Source organism: Aspergillus novofumigatus, assembly GCF_002847465.1.
Source record: "Aspergillus novofumigatus IBT 16806 chromosome Unknown P174scaffold_2, whole genome shotgun sequence".
NCBI lineage: Eukaryota > Fungi > Ascomycota > Eurotiomycetes > Eurotiales > Aspergillaceae > Aspergillus > Aspergillus novofumigatus.
Window position 1 is genome coordinate 189203 of NW_020194275.1, and position 19608 is coordinate 208810.

The window sequence follows — 19608 nt, forward strand, 5'->3', positions numbered from 1 at the left end:
TCGCAGCAGCTAAAATTGGTTAAAAATGCGATCGATGACGGTCTCGCAACAATATCCACGGTCGGAGCGAAATTCGCCGCAAGCAGCTTGGCTAGAACGGTGAGAGCCAGGATCTCTGGGCAGGAGGCGACAGTCAGCCCGGGCCATGCGAACCTGCAAACCCATAAAACAGAAAGCATGGCAATTACCGCGCTTCCGGGCCTGGTATCAGCCCTCTCGGCGTAAGCAGTGGAGCATCTGAGGCTATGTTAGCACTCGTTGTTGGATCTTCGCCACGGTTCATACACAATCCAGATACTGAAAGTGACCAGAAATTCCTACAGCCGCGATCCAGAAGAGCTTCAGTCGCCCCAGATATCGCCCACTGGGAGGACGACAGCCCGATGGCAACGAGAAATGACCACACCTGCAGATCGCCGGTGATGACGGCCTGGTCGTAAGAGGATACAATTCCACCGGAGTTCAAGATGGAGTGAAGGTAATAAGAGACAAGTCCGTTCTCAGATCATTGGAAGCAGAGGCACCATCGCAGACGGGAATCTCTTTCCCTAGACGGATGGTATTTTTCATTTCCTTTCATGCAATGGAATGGTATTCGAAACCATAGAAATCATCTGACTGATCCATATTGGCATGTTACGGATTTTAATGTGAGCCCAGGGCGTCCAGCGATGGTATGTTCTATTCACCCTGAACAAGTGTCTTTGACGGCCTCATTTTCGGTCTTTGCCGTACAACCAGCGAGCGCTTTTGGGGAAGAGCAGGATACCGACGAGTTGAATGGATGGAATGGCCGCTTGCTTTCAACCACGCTTCCCCATGATGCCGCTGAGGTATATTTGACCATCCCAATAATAGTCCAAGGTGCAACGATGGACCCGAATTTGAGCTGGGATAGTCCGCGCCTGGCACTCTTCACCACGCTGGACGGATCATGATACCAGAGACGCACTAGAAGACTTAAGCACAGACACTATGATTTCAATTGCGGTAAAGAGGCCCAACATAGATGCGGTGGGATTGCTGAAGTCTTATTTGGGTCCCCCATGTATAGAACGGACGACATAAGCAGGTAGTGGGCCACATACAGACTTGGCAGGGTGTCGTGGTCTTAAGGCGCCTAGGAGTGACTCGTGATACCCATTATTGTGCTACTGTAGAGCACAAGTCTCATGAAAATACGGGGAGAAGGTATCCAGATAATCGTCTGATCGATCCATAGTGGATAAAGTGATCCGGCGGTCTGGGACACACCATGGTTACAGATACTCCTATTGGTTGGATTTTGGCACTACAGAATCATATGGTTCAGTCTGACCAATAGGGACGATTCAATGGCGAAACCCCGCAAATTGCCCAGATTCGATCGATATTACCGTATTTAGCCGGAATTGAAGCATGAGAACCAGAGGGGCCGCAACCCCTCGACCCTCGACCCCTCACAGCCTTTGAAGAGGGCCAGGAAATGTGTTCCGCAGAACGCAGTGCACTCCCACGGGATATCACCCAATGGAGAATTGCCAAACCTGGCACCAACTGTGAGACACGAACTGAAACAGTTGGTGCCACTTGCAGTACTTTGCTGGTGGGAGTTCCCAGGGACTGTGACCTAGATGGGATATAAAGGTGTTGTCCTCAAGATTCAAGCTGCCGTTCAAACGACCTCGAACCTCCAAATCGCCGTCAAAGTTAGCCAAGTGACCTTCAACATCCTGTTCCTGTTCCACCATGGCTTCACAAAACGTCGAGATCCCTCATCTCCGCTCCACCGAGGGTGGAAAGCAGCTGATCGTTAACGGTCGCCCATTTCTGATATTGGGTGCAGAGCTGCAAAACTCGTCGCTTACCTCGGCCGAGCATATGGACACAGTCTGGCCAAATCTGGTAGAGTCTCATGTCAACACTGTGCTAGGATGCGTCGCTTGGGAAATGATTGAGCCCGTAGAAGGCCAATTCGACTTCAAGGAACTGGACAAGATCATTCTGGGAGCGCGCCAGCACAGAATCCATCTTGTATTACTGTGGTTCGGCTCCTACAAAAATGGTAGCCTTCCACCAGTCGAGACCGATTGCTTATGCCCTGCAGTTCGGCGAAAAAGCTAATAATCGCCCACAGGAATGTCAACGTACGCTCCCGCGTGGGTCAAGACGAACCCCAAGCGTTTCCCCCGGATGAAACTGCGAAAGGCAGGAGGTGTCCTACAGACCACCGAGATCCTGTCAATCTTTCACGAGGAAGCTCAGAAGTGCGACGCCAGGGCCTTTGAGCAGTTGATGCGTCACCTGAAGGAATTTGACCGAGATCACTCAACCGTCATCATGGTCCAGGTCGAGAACGAAACGGGCCTACTGGGTGACTCTCGCGATGGCTCTTCCGTGGCAGAGGAGCGATTCTCCAAACCAGTTCCCGATGATCTCATCAACTTTCTCGCCAACGACTGGGACTCTCTTCATCGAGACCTCAAACGCAACCTGGTTCGCTTCAAAGCCCAGACCAACCGTCAAGGGTCGTGGGCGGAAGTGTTTGGCAAAGGGCCACACACCGACGAGCTCTTCATGGCCTACCACTACGCCTTGTATGTCAACCAGGTCGCCGTAGCAGGCCAAGAAGAGTATGGTCTTCCGCTGTACGCAAACGCATGGCAAAACTATGCTGGAGAAGACAGCGATAAAAATTTCCCGGTTATCGTTGGCGGCGGCGGCATGCCAGGCGATTATCCCTCCGGGGGCTGCACAACAAGCGTCCTGGACATCTGGCAGCGTTTTGCACCATCTGTGGACTTTTTCACTCCCGATATCTATCTGAATGACTATGAAATATGCTGCTCCAAGTACCGCCACCGCGGCCAGCCCTTGTTCATTCCCGAACAACGCCGAGACGAGTATGGGGCCCGCCGCAGCTGGACCGCAATTGGCTCTTACCGGGCCCTTGGTGTCTCTCCGTTTGCTCTCGATACGCTGGAGCCAGAACAAAATCCGTACGTCAAGCATTATGCTCTACTAGAATCGGTCTCCCAGATCGTGCTTGAGGCACAGCAACGCCCTGGATCGTCGGTGGGATTCTTCTTCGACGAGCTGGCGGCTGACGGCTCCGATCACTCCAAAGCGGTCACACGGCAATACGGGGGTTATGAGATCACCATCGAGCGCGCTTTCGTCCTGGGCAAGCCAGGTCCAGGCTGTGGCATGGTTATCCATCGTGGAGAAGGCAAATTCCTCTTGATCGGATGGGGATTCCAGGTCCGCGCAACCTCCTTGTCTCCGACCGCTGCATATACAGGGATCCTCCGATTCGAAGAGAAGGTCGTGGTGAACAAGGAGACCGGGGAGCTGAGAACTCGGCGCGTGCTCAATGGAGACGAAACCCGCAGCGGCCAGTTTGCCATCATGCCCAACGACGACCCGGACTACGGTGGATTCCCTATCGCTATCACCATTCCTGCGAAGACTATGATTGCGGAACTGGAGTTTTACGCGTTGGATGAAGACGAAGTTTAATAAGATTGTCAATGATAATCCTTACTATCAGGTAGATATAGAAAATGTCATTTGAATGTTCTCATTTCTCTTCCTCAATATCCAACGTGGCAACCTCCAATCCCCTCTCTACCCCATCAATCGTTCCAGTAGCCACTGCTTTTATCTGGCCACGAGCATGATCTGTCCACTTGATCGGGCCCGGAGGCAACGTCCCATTGAACGGAGGGGACCAGCGTAAAGTTTGACGAGCAACGGGACACAAGTCCGGCAGCATCCCGTGGGTATACTCGAATGCGCCCCCAAACTGGACGGGAATATCATCATGATGGATGTACTTGTTGAGGGTGCCATAGACATTCGCTGAGTTCAACACGACCATCTTCTCTGCAGTCACCGGGTCGACAAACTTCTTCAGGAGACTCCAGATATTGGCGAAGTACGACGGAGGATTGCAAACCTGTACGCAAGTCAGTCAGAAAGCTCATGGTCTCCTGTCTTTCTCACTTACGAACGCCCGATCGATTGTTTCTGGATAGCAAGTGGCTAAGATCCCGCTAATATCCTGTGAAAACTCTCGGAGATTCCAGGCCTGGCGCCAACAGAGAGACGATCCGTCGACCAGGTAGATCGCCTTGGTGACCGGCTGCGATGGCACCGATCGATCTCGCAATGCGGAACATAGTGGAAAGACAAACCGAGTCAGATAATCGAAGTGCGCGAGAGCTCGCTGCGCCATGTCGGGTGAACTGCTCTGACCCGACAGCTCTCGTGTCTGACGCCAGTGCGCGATCGCCTTTTGGTCCAGATGGGCTGTTTCAATCATCACGATGGGCAATCCCTGGTTGTCTCGACGACCCGTCCAGTGCGGATGCTATGTGGCAGGTCGTCAGTTGCGACATATGAGCAGAACTACGCATTGCCTACCAGTTTGCGAGTATCTTCAAAATCGTCAACACTGATCCGGTCATATACGCGGAGCGCATCCTTCTCCCGGCGGAATTGGGCTGCCTCTTCAAACTGGCAGAGGGCGCTCGAGAGGTCCATTCGTCTGGCCTGCAGAAAGCGCCTGCCTGGTTCGATCTAATTCCCTCTATGATTCAACGATTGAGCAGTCACTTACCGCAGAGTTGGCTCGTCGGTGACCCCATCCAGGCGATCGCCCTCTTTCACATCGTCGCAGCCCTGCAATAGACCCCTCTCGGCACACAGCCTGGAGAACTGAGCGAATAGTGCTGTCTCGTGTGCAGCCATCTTGCCTGGTAATTTTTATTTTGATTTTGATCGTGTTGTCCAAGGTTGACTGCTGGAGGATGAGTCCCTTAATATTAATAACGGCTGCAAGGGGCCGGGGCTGCCTGATTGGGGCAGGCTCCGGATGCGTCTAGGATCGCTCTTTGTGTAACATCGATCAGATCATGCCGGATCGGGAAGAATATCTGCACATATATCAGGCCCCGCAGGCCCTTGATAAGAATATTTCAACAGTCATTTGAAGATCTATAGTCATCCAGCAAACCATGGCCAGCATTTGGCTTGATCAACTGACTGACAGAAACCTGTCCTTGCTCTGCATTTTCTGTTAATATGCGACTACACATCATGATGGACACAACCGAGGAATTCCAAGTATCAGATATTCAACTGCGTTCTGAATGACATCAATACGACGATGGCCAGGACTTTCAGGATATATCTGTGCTGATACCGGATCATTGACCCGGCCAAAAGGATTGAGGTTCTTGCCACGAACTGGTGGAGCCCCGTGGATCGCCATGCGACGATCACCACCGAGATGGACCCAACTACATACGCATAACATCATCCCCCTGTAGAATGCCGTTTCGTTGGCGCAGATCTGCATCATCGGGTCCCGGTTCCAAGATCTGGGGCCCTGATATGAACTCTCCGATCTTGGTCCTCTGCCGGTCCCAATCACCCATTGAGAGTCAGATTCCATGTGTTGTAGAGATATATAGCAGCAAACCCCACGGGTGATGCCGGCTATACTCCGGAGTATGCTCACAAGCACATTTTCCACTTGATAAACGGCCAGGATGGAGCGACAGCAGGATCCAACTTCCAGCGATCAAACATCGTATCTCGTACAGCGCTCGTCGCCAGACATTGAAGGGTTCTGTAAGGGATATCCTCTCCGGCGACATAGGTTCGAAGACGAGTCCAACAAAGGGGCACTGCAATGCCGCGCTGATTGGAACGAGTTTATCGGTCCCATTGAACGATGGGGCTGCTGCAACCCATGGGAAGGTAACTTTGCTGCCGTGGTACTTCCCTTTTGCAAGCCGGAGAGACTGGCGATCATCTCCTATATCTTCGAATGTACGGCCCCACCCGACGGATGGTCATGAGTTAATACTGACGGGCAGCAGATGCGTTCATGTATGATAATGTAGTAGAATCGGCAGCCAAGTCAACGGTATGTATGCTCATGCTGGTTGAACGCAGGAATTGACAGTAGCATAGTTGAACATCAACGCAGATAACATTGGTCTGGATGAGACGGAATACCGGACGGTGCGCTCGACCCTTGGAACGAAACAGATTCAATCCAAGATGATCATGGAGTTGCTGTCAATTGACAAGCTCTGCGCAGAGGTCGTCATTGACGCTTGGAAGACCATGATCTCCACGACTGCCAAGCAGGACAAGACCCGCCCATTCTCGAATTTGGAAGAGTACGTCGACTATCGGATTATTGATACCGGAGCACCGTGAGTAATATCCTCTGACAGTACGAGGCGTCATGGAATGCTGACACGCTCACAGATTCGTGGATACACTGATGCGATTTGGTATGGGCATCCGTCTTACTCCGGAAGAGGAGAGGCGTCTTGCACCGATTGTAAAACCCTGCTATGCCGCCCTGGGGTTGGCAAACGACTACTTCTCCTTTGATGTCGAGTGGCAGGAGTTTCAGTCGGCGTCCTCGGGCAAGCGCACCATGACGAATCTTGTCTGGCTGTTCATGCAATGGGATCAGGTGGACGTCCAAGAGGCCAAGAGACGCGCCCGAGAAGTGACAAACCGATATGAAGACGAGTACAGGCAGCGTGTGGAGGCGTTCTTGGCCAAGGAAGGGAGAGGAAACGACAAATTCAAGACATATCTGATCGCTCTCGGACATCAAATCCCCGGAAATGTGGCGTGGAGTCTGCGATGTCCCCGATATCACCCTGAGCTGTGTGACGACGCAAGTGCCCTACTAGAGGGGGACCGAAAAGAATCGAAGCGGGAAGAAAAGGATCAGGAAACAGCCCATGATATAGCCGCCAAAGATACTGCTAGACGCCCCAGCGACTCAGACGCCAGTGGCTCAGTTAGATCCTCGATTTGGTCCGTCTCGAACAGGTCATCCATATCATCAGCTCCCTCTGATGATGGCGAACCGTGGTCTGCGGAGCAGGTCAAGCTGGGCGATGAGGTGCGTATCCTTTTCACTATCATTTCATCTCTCTTCCCCTTAAGTCTTCTGCTGCATGTAAAAGATCACTGACATGTACCAGCATTTACTGGCCCCCGCAGAGTACATCAGCTCTCTGCCTTCCAAGGGTGTCCGGGAAGCCTTCGTCGATGCTCTCAATGTATGGGTCATGCTTCCCGATCGCACTGTCGCGCAGCTGAAAAGCATCGCCCAGACCTTACACAACGCTTCATTAATGTAAGTTGGCGGAAGCGCCGTGAGTACGACGAGACTGAACGTGATGACAGGTTGGATGATATCGAGGACTCGTCACCCCTGCGCCGTGGACGACCAGCGACGCATATGGTCTTCGGTGTCGGCCAGACGATCAATTCCGCCAATTTCCTGCTGATTCAGGCCGCTGATCAAGTGCGACAATTGGGTGACTCACGATGCATGGATATTTTCATGGAAGAAATGCGGCTTCTTTTCCGCGGCCAGAGCTTCGATTTGTACTGGACGCGACAGGGGGAGTGTCCGTCAGAGGAGGAGTATTTGGCGATGATACGGAACAGTAAGTAAACCAGCCTCTGCCTATTTGATGGCGCTCCGGCTGATTGTATTTATTGGCAGAAACCGGAGGTCTGTTCCAATTGATCGCCCGGTTGATGGCACAAAAGGCCCCATTCCAGAATCACAGGTATGCACCATTAGCCTCTTTCATGTGATGGATAGACTTCTAAGCCCGATATCCTGCAGTCTGCATACGTCACTTGAGTCCTTGGCTGGCCAGCTTGGCGAATATTTTCAGATCCGTGACGACTATAAGAATCTGACTGAGGAGGTACGTACATTCTTTTGCTGTCGATTTGAGCCGAGAGAGACTGACTCCTGCTGTGTAGTATACTGGTCAGAAAGGCTTCTGTGAAGATCTTGACGAAGGAAAATTCTCGTTTCCCTTGATCCATGCTCTATCCTCACGGCCCAAAAACCTCCAGTTGCAAGGAATCCTGCAACAGTCTCGGATAAGTGGAGGGCTGGACATCTCCTTGAAAGAGAGTGCACTTCATCATATCCGCGAGGCTGGTAGTATGGAGTACACGGAAAAGACGCTGTCAGCTCTGATGGATCGGATCGACGATTCTCTCCGGTCACTGGAAAGACAGAATGGAAGTTCTAATTGGATTCTGAGACTTTTGCTGCATAGATTGAAGGTCTGAAAATCTGGTATCATTAGTGCAGTGACCCATCCCATGTATCATATTCATACAAAGAATTCCATGCAGACATATAGAAGTTACAGGTCATACCAAGACAGAAGGAATTTTATATTCGTGACATCTACTGTACAGAGACGAGACAAAGGAATATTTTCAAGTGAATGGAAGCGGACATCACCTCTCCTGTAGATCAACCGTTGTGACCGGGCAGACATGTATGCTCCTCTGTGACCGTCCATGTCCGAGTCTCGCGGATGATGCCTGTCTGGCTCGACTGACTCTCATTATCATGGTCATCATCCGGACCATTCACATTCGATGTCACCACCGTTTTGGTCGTCGCCAGGGGGATATTATCGAGTTCATGGGTGGACTCATTGCCGGTGCGTCTTCGATCGGTCGAGAGGTAGTATCTGCTGCGGGCCGATTTATGATGACTGGAAAGAGTGTAGCGAGTCATACCGTCGAGTCGCATCCCAGTCGACTGGAGTTGTTTGAGGAAGGGGATAAACTGCGGTGCGCTGGCCGTCACTATGCTCAGGCACTGCACCAACTGGGAGGTAACAGTGACCGACCAGGTCTCGGAGGTGGCATCGGCTAAGTCGATGGTGCTGTGTATGAAATAGACTTGAGCCATCAATGCTCCAGGGACACTGATCCATCAGTTTGGCTCGTTTCTGGCTCGGACAAGAGACACTTACATGACGCGAAACAAAAAGACAGCTATGATATTGGCTTTTCTCTTCCAGGTTGTCTGCACGATGGCAATCACCTGGACCGCCTGCGTGATGATGGCCACGTCCGTGAAGATGTTTGAAACCCCGAGGTAGATGAAGAATGCTTTCTATGCCAGATTTAGCCTTTGCACAGTCTATGTATCGGTCTGTGTCTCCTACTCGGTCGTAGCAACTACCATGCAGATAGTCCCATTGATGTGGTTGACACTGGAACGCGGATGCAAAGACCGCCGATATTGCCCAGACTGCGATGATGATCTGCAGAGCGAGAAACACCACCCGGCTCCGAGACGTTGGTGTCAGGTGTTGGACAAAGCAGAGAAAGGCGAGCTGAGAAAAGCCGATGGCGAGAATGTAAAAGAAGGTAGCGACGTATTGCGACTAGGGCCAAGGGATATAAATTATTAACACGACTGGACCTAATACACTGAGACATACCTTCATGATTCTGTCGACTTTTGAGTCATCCAGCGATATCAAATGATCTCCATAACCATTTTTAACGGCCATTGAAACGGCCACTGATTGGGCAATTGACATGAGCTACACCAGTCAGACTCTGGAACAGCATATCTCTGCGCTTTCACCCACCAAGGCAAGGAGTAGGTAGTAGTCATCCAGAAAGAGGCTGCCAAATTTCCACCATTTCGTCCCCAGTCTTGCCAGCGAGCCCAGGACGGAAGTCACCATCAAGAACAAAGTCAAGACGATGACCGCTGGCGCCTCACTATCCGGGGAATACCTGCTCATGATGGCGGGGTGACCAGCAGGCTGAATGGGAGATCATGAACATGTACCTAGGACATGACGGAGAGCAAATCTGTCCAAAGGACCCAGAAAAGAGACAGACTTGACCGTCAGACTGAAGCAAAGGAGTGCAGGGCGCGTATAAGACCGAGACCATGGCCAGGGATCCTCGTGCACGCCCCACGCAGAAGGATTTCTCGGCTGCATCTACCGAACAGGGGCAGTCAGCCATTTTCGATTACTATCCGCGGCACAAAAGGTATTCATGATTCTGTGCGGTGGGATTCATATTATTTTACGGGCTAGGCTTCGGCTGACATGTGGTGGCTGGTGGTCCCTGTGCATATGGAACTGTGATGAGACCCTGGCCTAGGGTTCATTTGTCCTGTGAAAGACCCGAATGCGTCTCGATCAAATGAGTAATGTCGCAGATCGAGATTGAATAGAGAGTAGGACTCATGTTATTGATTGCCTGGGTGGAGTTGCTCGTAGAAACGAGCTGCATGATGGGAAACCTGGTGATGCGCAATAAGATGAAGTGGATTCTGCATCAATTGCCTGATCATTCAGCCCAAAAGGGTCTAGTATGGTGAGGGAATCGACGAATAAACGCAGAGATATTGGCTCAGGATATCAAGTACCTTGGACGATATTAATTGATATGACTGCACCACTAGGGTGTGATGAAGACTACGCAATTGAATTGCTGCAGTTGTCCACACCCGCAATGCACTAAGCGTAATCAATTCTGATCTAGTCTGTCTATACCCTAGACAGGGTTACACCAGCAAAATAAGGCCAAGGCCTGTGCCGTGTTGTTTCTGAGACAGGCGCTGATCCTGGCGTCCCGCTAAAACGGGCCCGGGCCTGATCGGATCAACAGGCTTCTCTTCCGGGCCCACGTCTAACGGTCTAGTCATGTTTAAGGAGGTCATATCTATTCGGTGGTGGTTGTCTCCATTCTCCGTAGGTAAACATAAAATAGACGGTGGATTCGTGGAATCGTAATTAAGGTGCCGAGGATCAGTGGGGAGTGGCATATTCCACCACACAAACACCCTTGATCGCCGTCGACCAGCACATCGTCCTCCACAGAATTATTGCGTAGAGAATTGTGCTGTCTACACTCTTAGCCCCGAATCAAAACGGACTTTTGGACCTTCTTGTCTCGGAATTATTCAATAACCAAGAGACAGGGATATATATGCAGACTCCTGTCTATCCATGTCTAGAGGCCATCGCTAAAGACGCCCCTTGCAAGGATATGATGCCACATCAGCAGTTAGCATTGGCAGTGATATTGTCCGCGGGAAATAGCCAGGTTGTGTTTAATATATTACGATAAGTCTAACTCCAATCGAGACGTTTCTCCGATTCCTTCTTATGTCCGCAGACTCTATCATCACCATCCCTGCGGCGCCAAGAAGCGGCGTATCGAAACATCTGAAGGGAAGTGACAAATGAATGCAACGATACGCAGACACGTTGCGCATCATTAATCCTCTCTGTCGCAAGTCAGAAGTCCCAGAGAGGGCAGGTCATTCAGGGGTTACACTTGTACGGGAGAGAGTAGTCTACATACATGTCGCCTCCCACGAGGGTTGTGAAGCGGATCGGCTGGTACCGACCAAGCGCATTCCATTCCATCCTCGGTAACTGTCGCATACGTAGCATTGTTTCATTCTTTTGTTTCGGATCTGGGACTGGCAAGCCGCTAATTTATAACCGAATTGTATGGTGGATGCGGTGCCTTGGACTGGACTTGAACCGGCAATGCGTTAGTGAATAGCATCCATGCAATTCAATAACTCACTACTCTACGACCTGCTCAAAACAGTAGAATCACATTCGTCCCTTCATCTAGCAGGAACTAGCCGAAGTGGCCAAGTCAAATCCCTGAACGACCAGTCCGGACTCTGATTTTTCAATCCCCCGCCGTCTCCTTCCTTTATATTGTACCTCCTCTGGGGAATCTAGTTTGTTTCCTCAGATACAATCTTCTTATCATCCCCTCCTGATAGTCTATCAATCTCCTGTGCAATGTTGACGCATGAGATGAAGGCCCTGGAGCCTTCGAGTCCTCAAGAGCTCGGCGGCTCACTGTCGAGCAAAGACATTGATGAAATCCACCTGGCTCGTCTAGGAAAAAGACCTGTTCTGAAGGTGAGTTGTTCTGATTCTCGATCGGTCACACAGAATTTGTGACTCGTCACTGACGCGCGACCGTTGCAGCGCAATTTTGGAATGCTTTCCATGCTTGGCTTCAGCTGTACGATTCTAGTGACCTGGGAAGGATTTACTGTGTATGCATCCATCTGATAAGGAATCCCGACGGATCTTGCTAATACACGCTCGACAGACTGTTCCTCCAGCCACTAACCAAGTACGCTCCCCTGTCGATCTAATCGCCTTCAACACTGACAATGAACGACAGTGGTGGTCCAGCTGGAGCTGTTTATGGTTTCCTCTTTGTTTGGGCAGGCACTGCCTGCATCTTTGTCGTCCTCTCTGAATTGGCGTCCATGTATGTTTGTTCAGATTCTGTATCTCATGTCGACCGCGGTTGCTGACGACCACTTAGGGCTCCGACATCTGGTGGACAATACCATTGGATCTCCATGTTGGCTCCGCGATCGACCGTGAAATTCCTCAGTTACATGTCTGGATGGCTCACCGTCATTGGATGGCAGGCCACCTTTGCTACAGCGTGCTACCTCTGCGGTACTATGGTCCAAGGTGTCGCCGTCCTCACGCGTCCCAACTACCACCCCCAGTCATGGCATCCTACCTTGTACTTCTGGGCCATCGTTGCCTTCGCCGTCAGTATCAACGTGGTCGGTCGCAATGTCCTTCCCAAGTTCGAGGGACTTATTCTTGTGGTCCACATTCTCGGCTTCTTCGCCATCCTCATCCCGCTCGTCTCGTTGGCGGACATTGGCTCCGCCAAGGACGTCTTCACCGAGTTTATCAATCAAGGTGGCTGGCCGACCCAGGGGCTGTCGTTCTTTGTTGGCTTGATCGGCTCTGTTTTTGCCTTTGTGGGAGGTGATGCCGCAGTGCACGTAAGTCCACCATTCATCTCTCATGAAAAGCCAGTTCCTAACATCTGTAGATGTCGGAGGAAATCCAAAATGCTCCCGTGGTGGTACCTCGCTCTATCCTCCTCAGCGTGCTGATCAACGGTCTGTTGGGATTTGGCATGCTCCTCGCTCTTCTCTTCTGCTTGGGAGACATCGATGAAGCCCTCGAGTCTCCCACAGGGTACCCTTTCATGCACATCTTCTACAAGGGAACTGGCTCCCTCGGAGGTGCGGCCGCCATGGTCTCCATCGTCATTGTCGTCTGTATCTGTTCGGCCACCGGCATGATGGCTGCGACTTCTCGTCAGTTTTGGTCATTCTCGCGCGATCGTGGTGTTCCCGGTTGGAGACTATGGAGTCGGGTGCGTTATCCTTCTTTATAGAGCCATCACTCGCGCTAATATATGCTCGTCTAGGTCTCTCCGACTACCGCTATCCCTGTATGGTCTGTCGCAGTCACCACCGTTGTGTCGGTCCTGTTGGCGTTGATCCCCATTGGATCATCTGTCGCCTTCAATGACCTCTGTGCCATGTCCATTACCGGCTTGTTCCTCTCCTACATCATGGTCGCCGTCCTTCTCCTCTGGAGACGTATGACTGGTGCCATCTCGCTGACTGCTGGCGCTGACGAGACCGTGAACACAATCGGAGCCAGACTAGTCTGGGGTCCCTTCCGCGTCCCTGGTATCTGGGGAATCATGATCAATGTCTTTGCTATTATCTACTGTCTCATTGCTATCTTCTTCAGCATGTGGCCCACCTTCAGCGAAGTGACGGTGGAGACGATGAACTTCAGCTCGGTGGGTACCGTCAGTGTGATCCTCCTGAGCGTTGTCTACTATGTCCTCCGCGCCCGTCATGTCTATGAAGGGCCGATTGTTGAGACAGTGCCTCGGTAGACAGATTCGGGATGCAGCTATCAAAAGCAATGAATTCGTTCCGCCGTGATTCTGTACAGATTTGAAAAAGCTATGTAACTTAAACGAGGCGCATCTATAATATTTACTTGACCCATTTCAATTCGCTTCCCTCCTAGACCTGCTCTGTCTCATCGAGCCGCGCCAATGGCGTCTCTCCCTCGACATATTTGCCTAAAACAGGACGCCACATCACCCTCTCATCGATGGGCAGGAAAGTCTCCTCACAGTGCATCCATTCCTTTTGCTCCTCATCGGACAACTTGCGCGTCGGAATCGGCTTCACGCTATTGGAAACAACCTCTCGAAAGCCATACTTCTTGTAAACGGGCGCTCCAAACTCCGAGGCGTCTAGCCACGCTTCCACGCCCAGCTCGTCGGCCTTCTCCACCCCCCATCTCATGAAGAGATGGCTGAGGCCCTTGCCGCGATACTCGGGGAGGGCAAACGCAATGTGGAGAACTAGAGGTGTATTATTAGAGTCTCCCATATACCCGGATTAACTGGCAAACTTACAAGCATGGGGTCGTCGGGCCATGCTCTCCCGCGGATGCTCAAACTGCCTGACTGCCTGCGTCGCCCACTCCCTCGTCACTCCCTCGGGGAACCAGTCCGCCACAGTCGGGCCCTCCTGTTTCGCAAAAGGGTCCTCGGGGTAAAAGTACCATTTGGCAGCCGCGGCGATCTTGTTGGCTTCCGTATCCACGACTTTGATCCAGGTTACATGCGGCTGCTCTTTGTGGTACTCCTCCAGTTGAGCCTTGACGCATGCCTTGAGACTGCCCTCGCGATCATTGTTGTGGATGGGAAAAAATAAGCGGACGATGCCTTGGTAAGGATTCTCAAAGGCTTCCCAGAGCGCCCTGTACAGCTCGGGGAAGTCGTCGTCACTCACGACCTCTACGCAGAATTTGGGCTGCATGGCGGGTCGCTATGAATATACAGTAAGAAGTTTAACGGGTAAGAGATGTGAAGCCACACGATTGGCTTATGTATGGCTTCACGTTACATCAGAAAGTAAATTAATGCCTATCACGCCATACCGGAATAGTTCATCTAGTGATATTACGCTATTAATTCTGTCTTACTCCGACTCGAGTCATTTCGGCATGTGGCATACGTGGTCTTTTGCATATGCCCCTGTCTAGTCAGAACGGCACAGCGACATGGGTATATGCATACCAGCAGATGATTGGTTCGATTAATGCGCATGTCTCAAGGAGGCAATCAATCATGTAACCATCCTGCAGTCAGACATAGAATCCGTTAAGCGATTCCGTTAGGCTAATAAGCTGTGGGGGCACCAGCAATAGAATGGCCCAGTGCTGAGACTGCTGGTGCTTCGAGCGTTGACACCTTAAAACAGCATCCATTCTTGTAGGACTCAACATTTTATCATAATTAAAGTTGAAGATCTCCCATTACGATCGACCCACAAAAGTCTAATCCGTATAGGGATCATGCTTGTATGCATCTTCATCTTGCGACAAGCAGCGGGAGCCGATAAACAGTAGGCTAACGCCGACGCTTGCTCGACTTCTACCAAGCCATCTTTGCCAAAACACCATGTGGCCATCTCCTCACTGCGGCTTTGCGCAGCTCGTCCAGACCAAGGATCCCCAGACCGAAAGCCGCCGGCAGGAAGTAGTGCTCGGCCGGGACACTAGTCGTGTCCAGCACCCGTTGTAAGGGCGGAATGTACAGCCAGAAGACAGCAATCCCCAAGGCAAAAAGGATCGCCGGGAATAACAGCAGGTTTTGTGTTTTCTTGTTGAAGGCGGGTGGGTGCGAGAAGATTGACAAGCGGCGGGTCCGGATGGCCATCAGATTGAACCATTGCCTGTGAGCGTTAGCCTTTCTGGTATGGTAAACGCATTATGGGGTGCAGCATACATTACAACCAAGTTGATAAAATACACTGAACTCGCCTCATTCAGCCGCGCAGTGTACCAGTCAGGATCGACGTTGGCTGGGACCGCACCGAACTTGAACCACAGAGCTGAAAATGGAATGCCATTGCGCTGCAGGTACCAGTAGGCCATGGCAAACGATGCTAGAGTCTCCAGCATGCCGATGACTCCATATGCCTGAAGGATGAGCTTCCAGTTTACCAGCCGTTCCTTCTTGGGTTTACGGGGCGGGCGAAGTAGCACGTCCGCTTCAGGAGCTTCGTACGCCAGAACAGTGGCCGCCGCGCAGTCAGTGAAGCAGCTGTATCAGTTAGTCAACGTCCATAACGGGAGCAACGTGGCAGAAATACCAGATGATGATCATCAGAAACGAGGACAAGACCTGCGGAAGGCCAAAAACCACACTGGTCATGACCGGCCAGAACTCGGACCAGGAGCCGGCTGGAAGCAGGTAGATGATTGTCTTCTTCAAGTTATCGAAAACAACTCTTCCATACTGCACAGCTTCGACAATAGCCGAGAAGGAATCCAGGAGAACCATGTCAGACGCCTCGATGGCAATGTCTGAGCCACTCCCCAGCGCGATGCCGATATCAGCCGCCTTGAGCGACGGGGCATCGTTCACGCCGTCACCTGTCATTCCTACAATCTCCTCTCGTGCTTGGAACTCGCGAACAATCCGCAGTTTCTGCTCCGGGGTGGTTCTCCAGAAGACGATTTCCCTGTACTGGCAGAGCTGATCCCACTGGTGTTCGTTCAGAGCCATCAGTTCACTCCCGCTGAGGGTAATTGCAGGCGATCGGGCCTTCTCGTTGAATTTGTCATTGACCGAGGGAAATCTCTTCAGGGCCGTTGCATCGTCTACAGGCACTCCTGCGGTGACGATACCGCACTGGCGCGCGATCTCGAGAGCTGTCAGGCCGAAGTCACCCGTTACCTTGCACCATCCACTTTAGCCAATCGCCAAACGTATAGAATGAATGGGGTTGAGGCAACGCTTACCATGAAGATTCTGATTCCTGCCCGCCTCAATGTTCTGATCACGTCCGGAATCTCGTCTCGAGGAGGATCAACGATACCGACCAGGCCCACCAAGACAAGACCGGTCCTGATCTGGTTTGTCACTTCGGCTTCGAACAAGTGGGAGAAGGGTGAACTCTGTATTTGGCCCGCTGAGAAGGTTTTCCTGGCCAGGAGGATCACGCGTTTGCCTTCATTTGACCATTGGTCTTTAATTTGCTTCAACCGGTCGAGTGTACTGGTGTTCAGAGCCTGCACACTGCCGTCAACACTCACGACATGCGTGCAGCGATCAATGAGGATGTCCGGGGCGCCCTTGATTGTAAGCAATCTATAGTTGCATAAGTGGTCAGCATGGCTCAGAAAGTTAGAGTCGCCGGACATTACTCACGTATCATCACCAGAGAATTGGGCCAACTCAGCGGGCGACATGGCGTGGCCGAGTCCTGCCCTGTCCACCGGACTGAATGTGCGCACCATAAACTTGTTCTTGCTGTTAAAGGCAAGATCATATGTCTTCTTCCACATGCTGCGCAGGTCGGAGACTGGCCCCAATCCTTCGGAGAATCGTAGAATCGCCTGATCAGTGGCATCACCGATGACCTTTCTCTCGTGGACGGGCAGATTCATGGTGGCCGCATCAAACTCGGCGGCGTTGCAGAGACCAGCAACTGCACGAAGTTGATGAATCGCCGATGCCTTTCCTTTTAGGACCATTTCATCTCTTGCTCCGTCCGAGGTGAACGTGGAGATAGAAACCGCACAGTCAGTGACGAACATTCTGTTCTGCAGTACGTCAGCGAAGATCTCGAGATAGGATCGGAATCTTCTGAGCTAGAATGCGTAATTACCTTGGTCAAAGTACCGGTCTTGTCGGAACAGATCACTGATACGGAGCCAAGGGTCTCGACCGTCTTGAGGGACTTGCAGAGAATCATGTTCTTGCTCATCAGATTGGCAGTAATGGTCAAGTTGGCAGTCAGAGCAATCGGCAAGCCTTCGGGGATAAACGCAATGGCGACGCTGACGCAGTCCACTATCAGCGTCGGAACGTTGATCCAGCCCGGGTGATCTCTTCGCAGCCAGGTAGCCCTATTGAGAAGTCAACGATCAGTGCGTCTTGCCTGTGATGGCCATTGTATCCTTACCAGACAATAATGATGATGATAATCATGGTCAGCATGATCAACACGATAAGAGCGACAAATCGCAAGACTTCCTTCTCCAATGTGGTCAAGCCCGTCTTCGGCTCACTGGTGAGTTTCGCGATTCGACCAAACACCGTTGCGTCTCCGGTCGACACGACAATGCCCGTAACACTTCCCGACACGCAATGAGTGCCTTGAAGGCCGACATTATGAGTCTCGAGGTAGTTCTCATCTGTCGAGTCCACCGTCCCGTTGACGGGAAGCGATTCGCCTGCCGTTCGTAAGCAACACATCTGAGGCACGCCTGACCAGACGACACTAACCGGTGAGTATCGATCGGTCGAAGCATGCATCATTCGAAACCTCAACAAAGCGGATATCTGCTGGCAGTTTATTGCCCGCCTTGAGATGCACAACATCCCCCGGCACAATTTCCGGGCCTGATACGACTACGAGTGAACCACCACGCATGACCAGGCAGCTTTCAGGGAGCATGGCCGTGATGGATGCCATGACTCTGGACGATGACCAGTCTTGCCATGCGTTGAAGGCTGCCTGGATGAAAAAGACGGCAAGGAGCACAATCGCTAGGGCGAGGTTTGCCAGAGCTGGCGGTTGACCGAGGGGTTTCCAGGAAATAAACACGAGAATACATCCGATCAGGAGAATGGCACCAAATCCCTTGAAGAAGTAGCCGAATACCTGCCAGAACCATTGATGCGGCAAAGGTGACAGCGCATTTTTGCCGTATTTATGGAGCCGTTCCTGGACCTGATTCGGGGGGAGACCTTGCGCGATGTCCACTTGCCATCGTTTCTGGAGCTCTTCAACGGAGATGGTATGCCAGTCAAGATGGGAAAGATCTGAGATTGGTTCTCGTTAGTAAGTGCACCTACTGCAGTGACAAGCAGTTTTCAGTGTTTCCATACCTGCCGCGACACCACTTTGTGCTTTTGCTTTTTCACGCTCTTCCCGTTCCTTGGCTTCGTCAATATCAAATGAGCTGTTTTGTCCGCATTAGACAGTTTCATCCATCAGATATTGCGGCAGGAGAGGTTGTAGGTACATGGTTCGATAGTGGATTGGCAGCGACACTGAAGGGTCGACTATCGTTCTCCTATGACGACTGTGGACAGAAACATGCGAGCTGGAGGCAGCCGAAGCAGTCCGGATCAGCTCAGGACGACTGCTCCTTGTCTGATTGCCCGACTCTTCGTCTTCAGGCCGCCATCGCAGACGTGTAACTTCCTCATCGGCAGACTTGTGCTCAGTTGGGTCCATTTGTTGCCCAAAGCGATCTTCTCAGAACAAGTTGCAGCAAGAGAGGGACACCAAGGATCGTGATATTGGTGCTCCAGAGTCGAAGAGCATTCCATTCTCTTTATAGCTCTCAGGCTGGGTCTATAGACCATGTGGTCCTCTGTGCATCTGTCCATGAGGAGTATAGCAGCGAGACATCTCGTGGCGTAGAAAGCTGCGCGATTAATGATGGCCATAGCTCTTTAGCCGAGCAGCTGCGTCGGTGGTGGCTGAGATATCAGTTCGGGCTTTTTGAGACGTCAATAAATCCCTCTTCTTGATGTTCAAAAAGTTTGCCAACCAATTGTTAAGCTGCGACATGGCCTTATATGCAACCTTGTTTTCTTCCTGATGGAAGATGCGAGGTTATTGATCGAGTCGTCCATGCTTGAGGCTTTAACCACCAACCAGATAGATTTCCCGAGTTGCGCCCCCACTACAGTAGCCTTTGCCGTCTATGCGCGATATAGTTTACACTCCTCGACGGCATATGTTGTGTGATTCTATTACCTATCTGCTGCAATTTATCTCTAGAGGACTGCATCTAATTGTTCCCTTGTTGCAATATGGGGTTGTTTCAAACCGCATATTTCATGCTCGATGCGCTTACTTGCTGGTCCCTCGTTCATCCT

The 19608-nt window shown here is 51.5% G+C and overlaps 7 protein-coding genes across 7 annotated transcripts; 3 read left to right on the plus strand and 4 right to left on the minus strand.

Annotated features, from left to right (window-relative positions):
• The first annotated feature begins 1465 nt into the window (after window positions 1-1465).
• On the plus strand, window positions 1466-3530 carry P174DRAFT_501136 (putative beta-galactosidase). The gene is made up of 2 exons (XM_024831017.1): window positions 1466-2044; window positions 2117-3530. Exons 1-2 carry the CDS (start codon window positions 1729-1731, stop codon window positions 3496-3498), a joined length of 1698 nt encoding a protein of 565 aa, XP_024684926.1. The 5' UTR covers window positions 1466-1728; the 3' UTR covers window positions 3499-3530.
• Window positions 3531-3559: 29 nt separating this feature from the next.
• Window positions 3560-4731, minus strand: P174DRAFT_365720 (SEC14 family lipid-binding protein; the record flags this gene model as incomplete). The annotated part of the gene is made up of 4 exons (XM_024822074.1): window positions 3560-3937; window positions 3989-4351; window positions 4405-4546; window positions 4601-4731. The coding sequence occupies 4 exons, from the start codon at window positions 4729-4731 to the stop codon at window positions 3560-3562; spliced, it is 1014 nt and encodes a 337-aa protein (XP_024684927.1).
• Window positions 4732-5534: 803 nt separating this feature from the next.
• P174DRAFT_509584 (bifunctional terpene synthase/polyprenyl synthetase family protein) lies at window positions 5535-8118 on the plus strand (the record flags this gene model as incomplete). The annotated part of the gene is made up of 9 exons (XM_024831584.1): window positions 5535-5817; window positions 5868-5914; window positions 5962-6209; window positions 6265-6919; window positions 6984-7156; window positions 7207-7472; window positions 7532-7598; window positions 7658-7742; window positions 7801-8118. 9 exons carry the CDS (start codon window positions 5535-5537, stop codon window positions 8116-8118), a joined length of 2142 nt encoding a protein of 713 aa, XP_024684928.1.
• A 190-nt stretch (window positions 8119-8308) lies between these two features.
• P174DRAFT_457134 (uncharacterized protein) lies at window positions 8309-9365 on the minus strand (the record flags this gene model as incomplete). Its single annotated transcript, XM_024829511.1, has 4 exons — window positions 8309-8729; window positions 8820-8962; window positions 9015-9236; window positions 9294-9365. The coding sequence occupies 4 exons, from the start codon at window positions 9363-9365 to the stop codon at window positions 8309-8311; spliced, it is 858 nt and encodes a 285-aa protein (XP_024684929.1).
• A 2277-nt stretch (window positions 9366-11642) lies between these two features.
• P174DRAFT_457135 (putative GABA permease) lies at window positions 11643-13581 on the plus strand (the record flags this gene model as incomplete). The annotated part of the gene is made up of 7 exons (XM_024829512.1): window positions 11643-11765; window positions 11835-11905; window positions 11962-11985; window positions 12037-12126; window positions 12184-12664; window positions 12715-13044; window positions 13099-13581. The coding sequence occupies 7 exons, from the start codon at window positions 11643-11645 to the stop codon at window positions 13579-13581; spliced, it is 1602 nt and encodes a 533-aa protein (XP_024684930.1).
• An 8-nt stretch (window positions 13582-13589) lies between these two features.
• On the minus strand, window positions 13590-14587 carry P174DRAFT_438149 (putative GNAT family acetyltransferase). Its single transcript, XM_024826465.1, has 2 exons — window positions 14116-14587; window positions 13590-14061 (listed from the first exon to the last, which is right to left on the minus strand). The coding sequence occupies exons 1-2, from the start codon at window positions 14519-14521 to the stop codon at window positions 13715-13717; spliced, it is 753 nt and encodes a 250-aa protein (XP_024684931.1). The 5' UTR covers window positions 14522-14587; the 3' UTR covers window positions 13590-13714.
• A 321-nt stretch (window positions 14588-14908) lies between these two features.
• P174DRAFT_474388 (cation-translocating P-type ATPase) lies at window positions 14909-18958 on the minus strand (the record flags this gene model as incomplete). Its single annotated transcript, XM_024830647.1, has 10 exons — window positions 14909-15439; window positions 15493-15810; window positions 15860-16446; window positions 16512-16860; window positions 16921-17315; window positions 17381-17621; window positions 17678-17948; window positions 18001-18552; window positions 18607-18680; window positions 18744-18958. The coding sequence occupies 10 exons, from the start codon at window positions 18956-18958 to the stop codon at window positions 15139-15141; spliced, it is 3303 nt and encodes a 1100-aa protein (XP_024684932.1). The 3' UTR covers window positions 14909-15138.
• Window positions 18959-19608: the final 650 nt, after the last annotated feature.

Excerpts from the sequence above, each read along its gene's own strand:
- P174DRAFT_501136 (XM_024831017.1), top strand. The coding sequence starts at position 1,729 with ATGGCTTCACAAAACGTCGAGATCCCTCATCTCCGCTCCACCGAGGGT. Across the intron at positions 2,045-2,116 it reads GTTCGGCTCCTACAAAAATG|GAATGTCAACGTACGCTCCC; the intron begins GTAGCCTTCCAC and ends AATCGCCCACAG.
- P174DRAFT_438149 (XM_024826465.1), bottom strand. The coding sequence starts at position 14,521 with ATGCAGCCCAAATTCTGCGTAGAGGTCGTGAGTGACGACGACTTCCCC. Across the intron at positions 14,062-14,115 it reads GGCCCGACGACCCCATGCTT|TTCTCCACATTGCGTTTGCC; the intron begins GTAAGTTTGCCA and ends ATACACCTCTAG.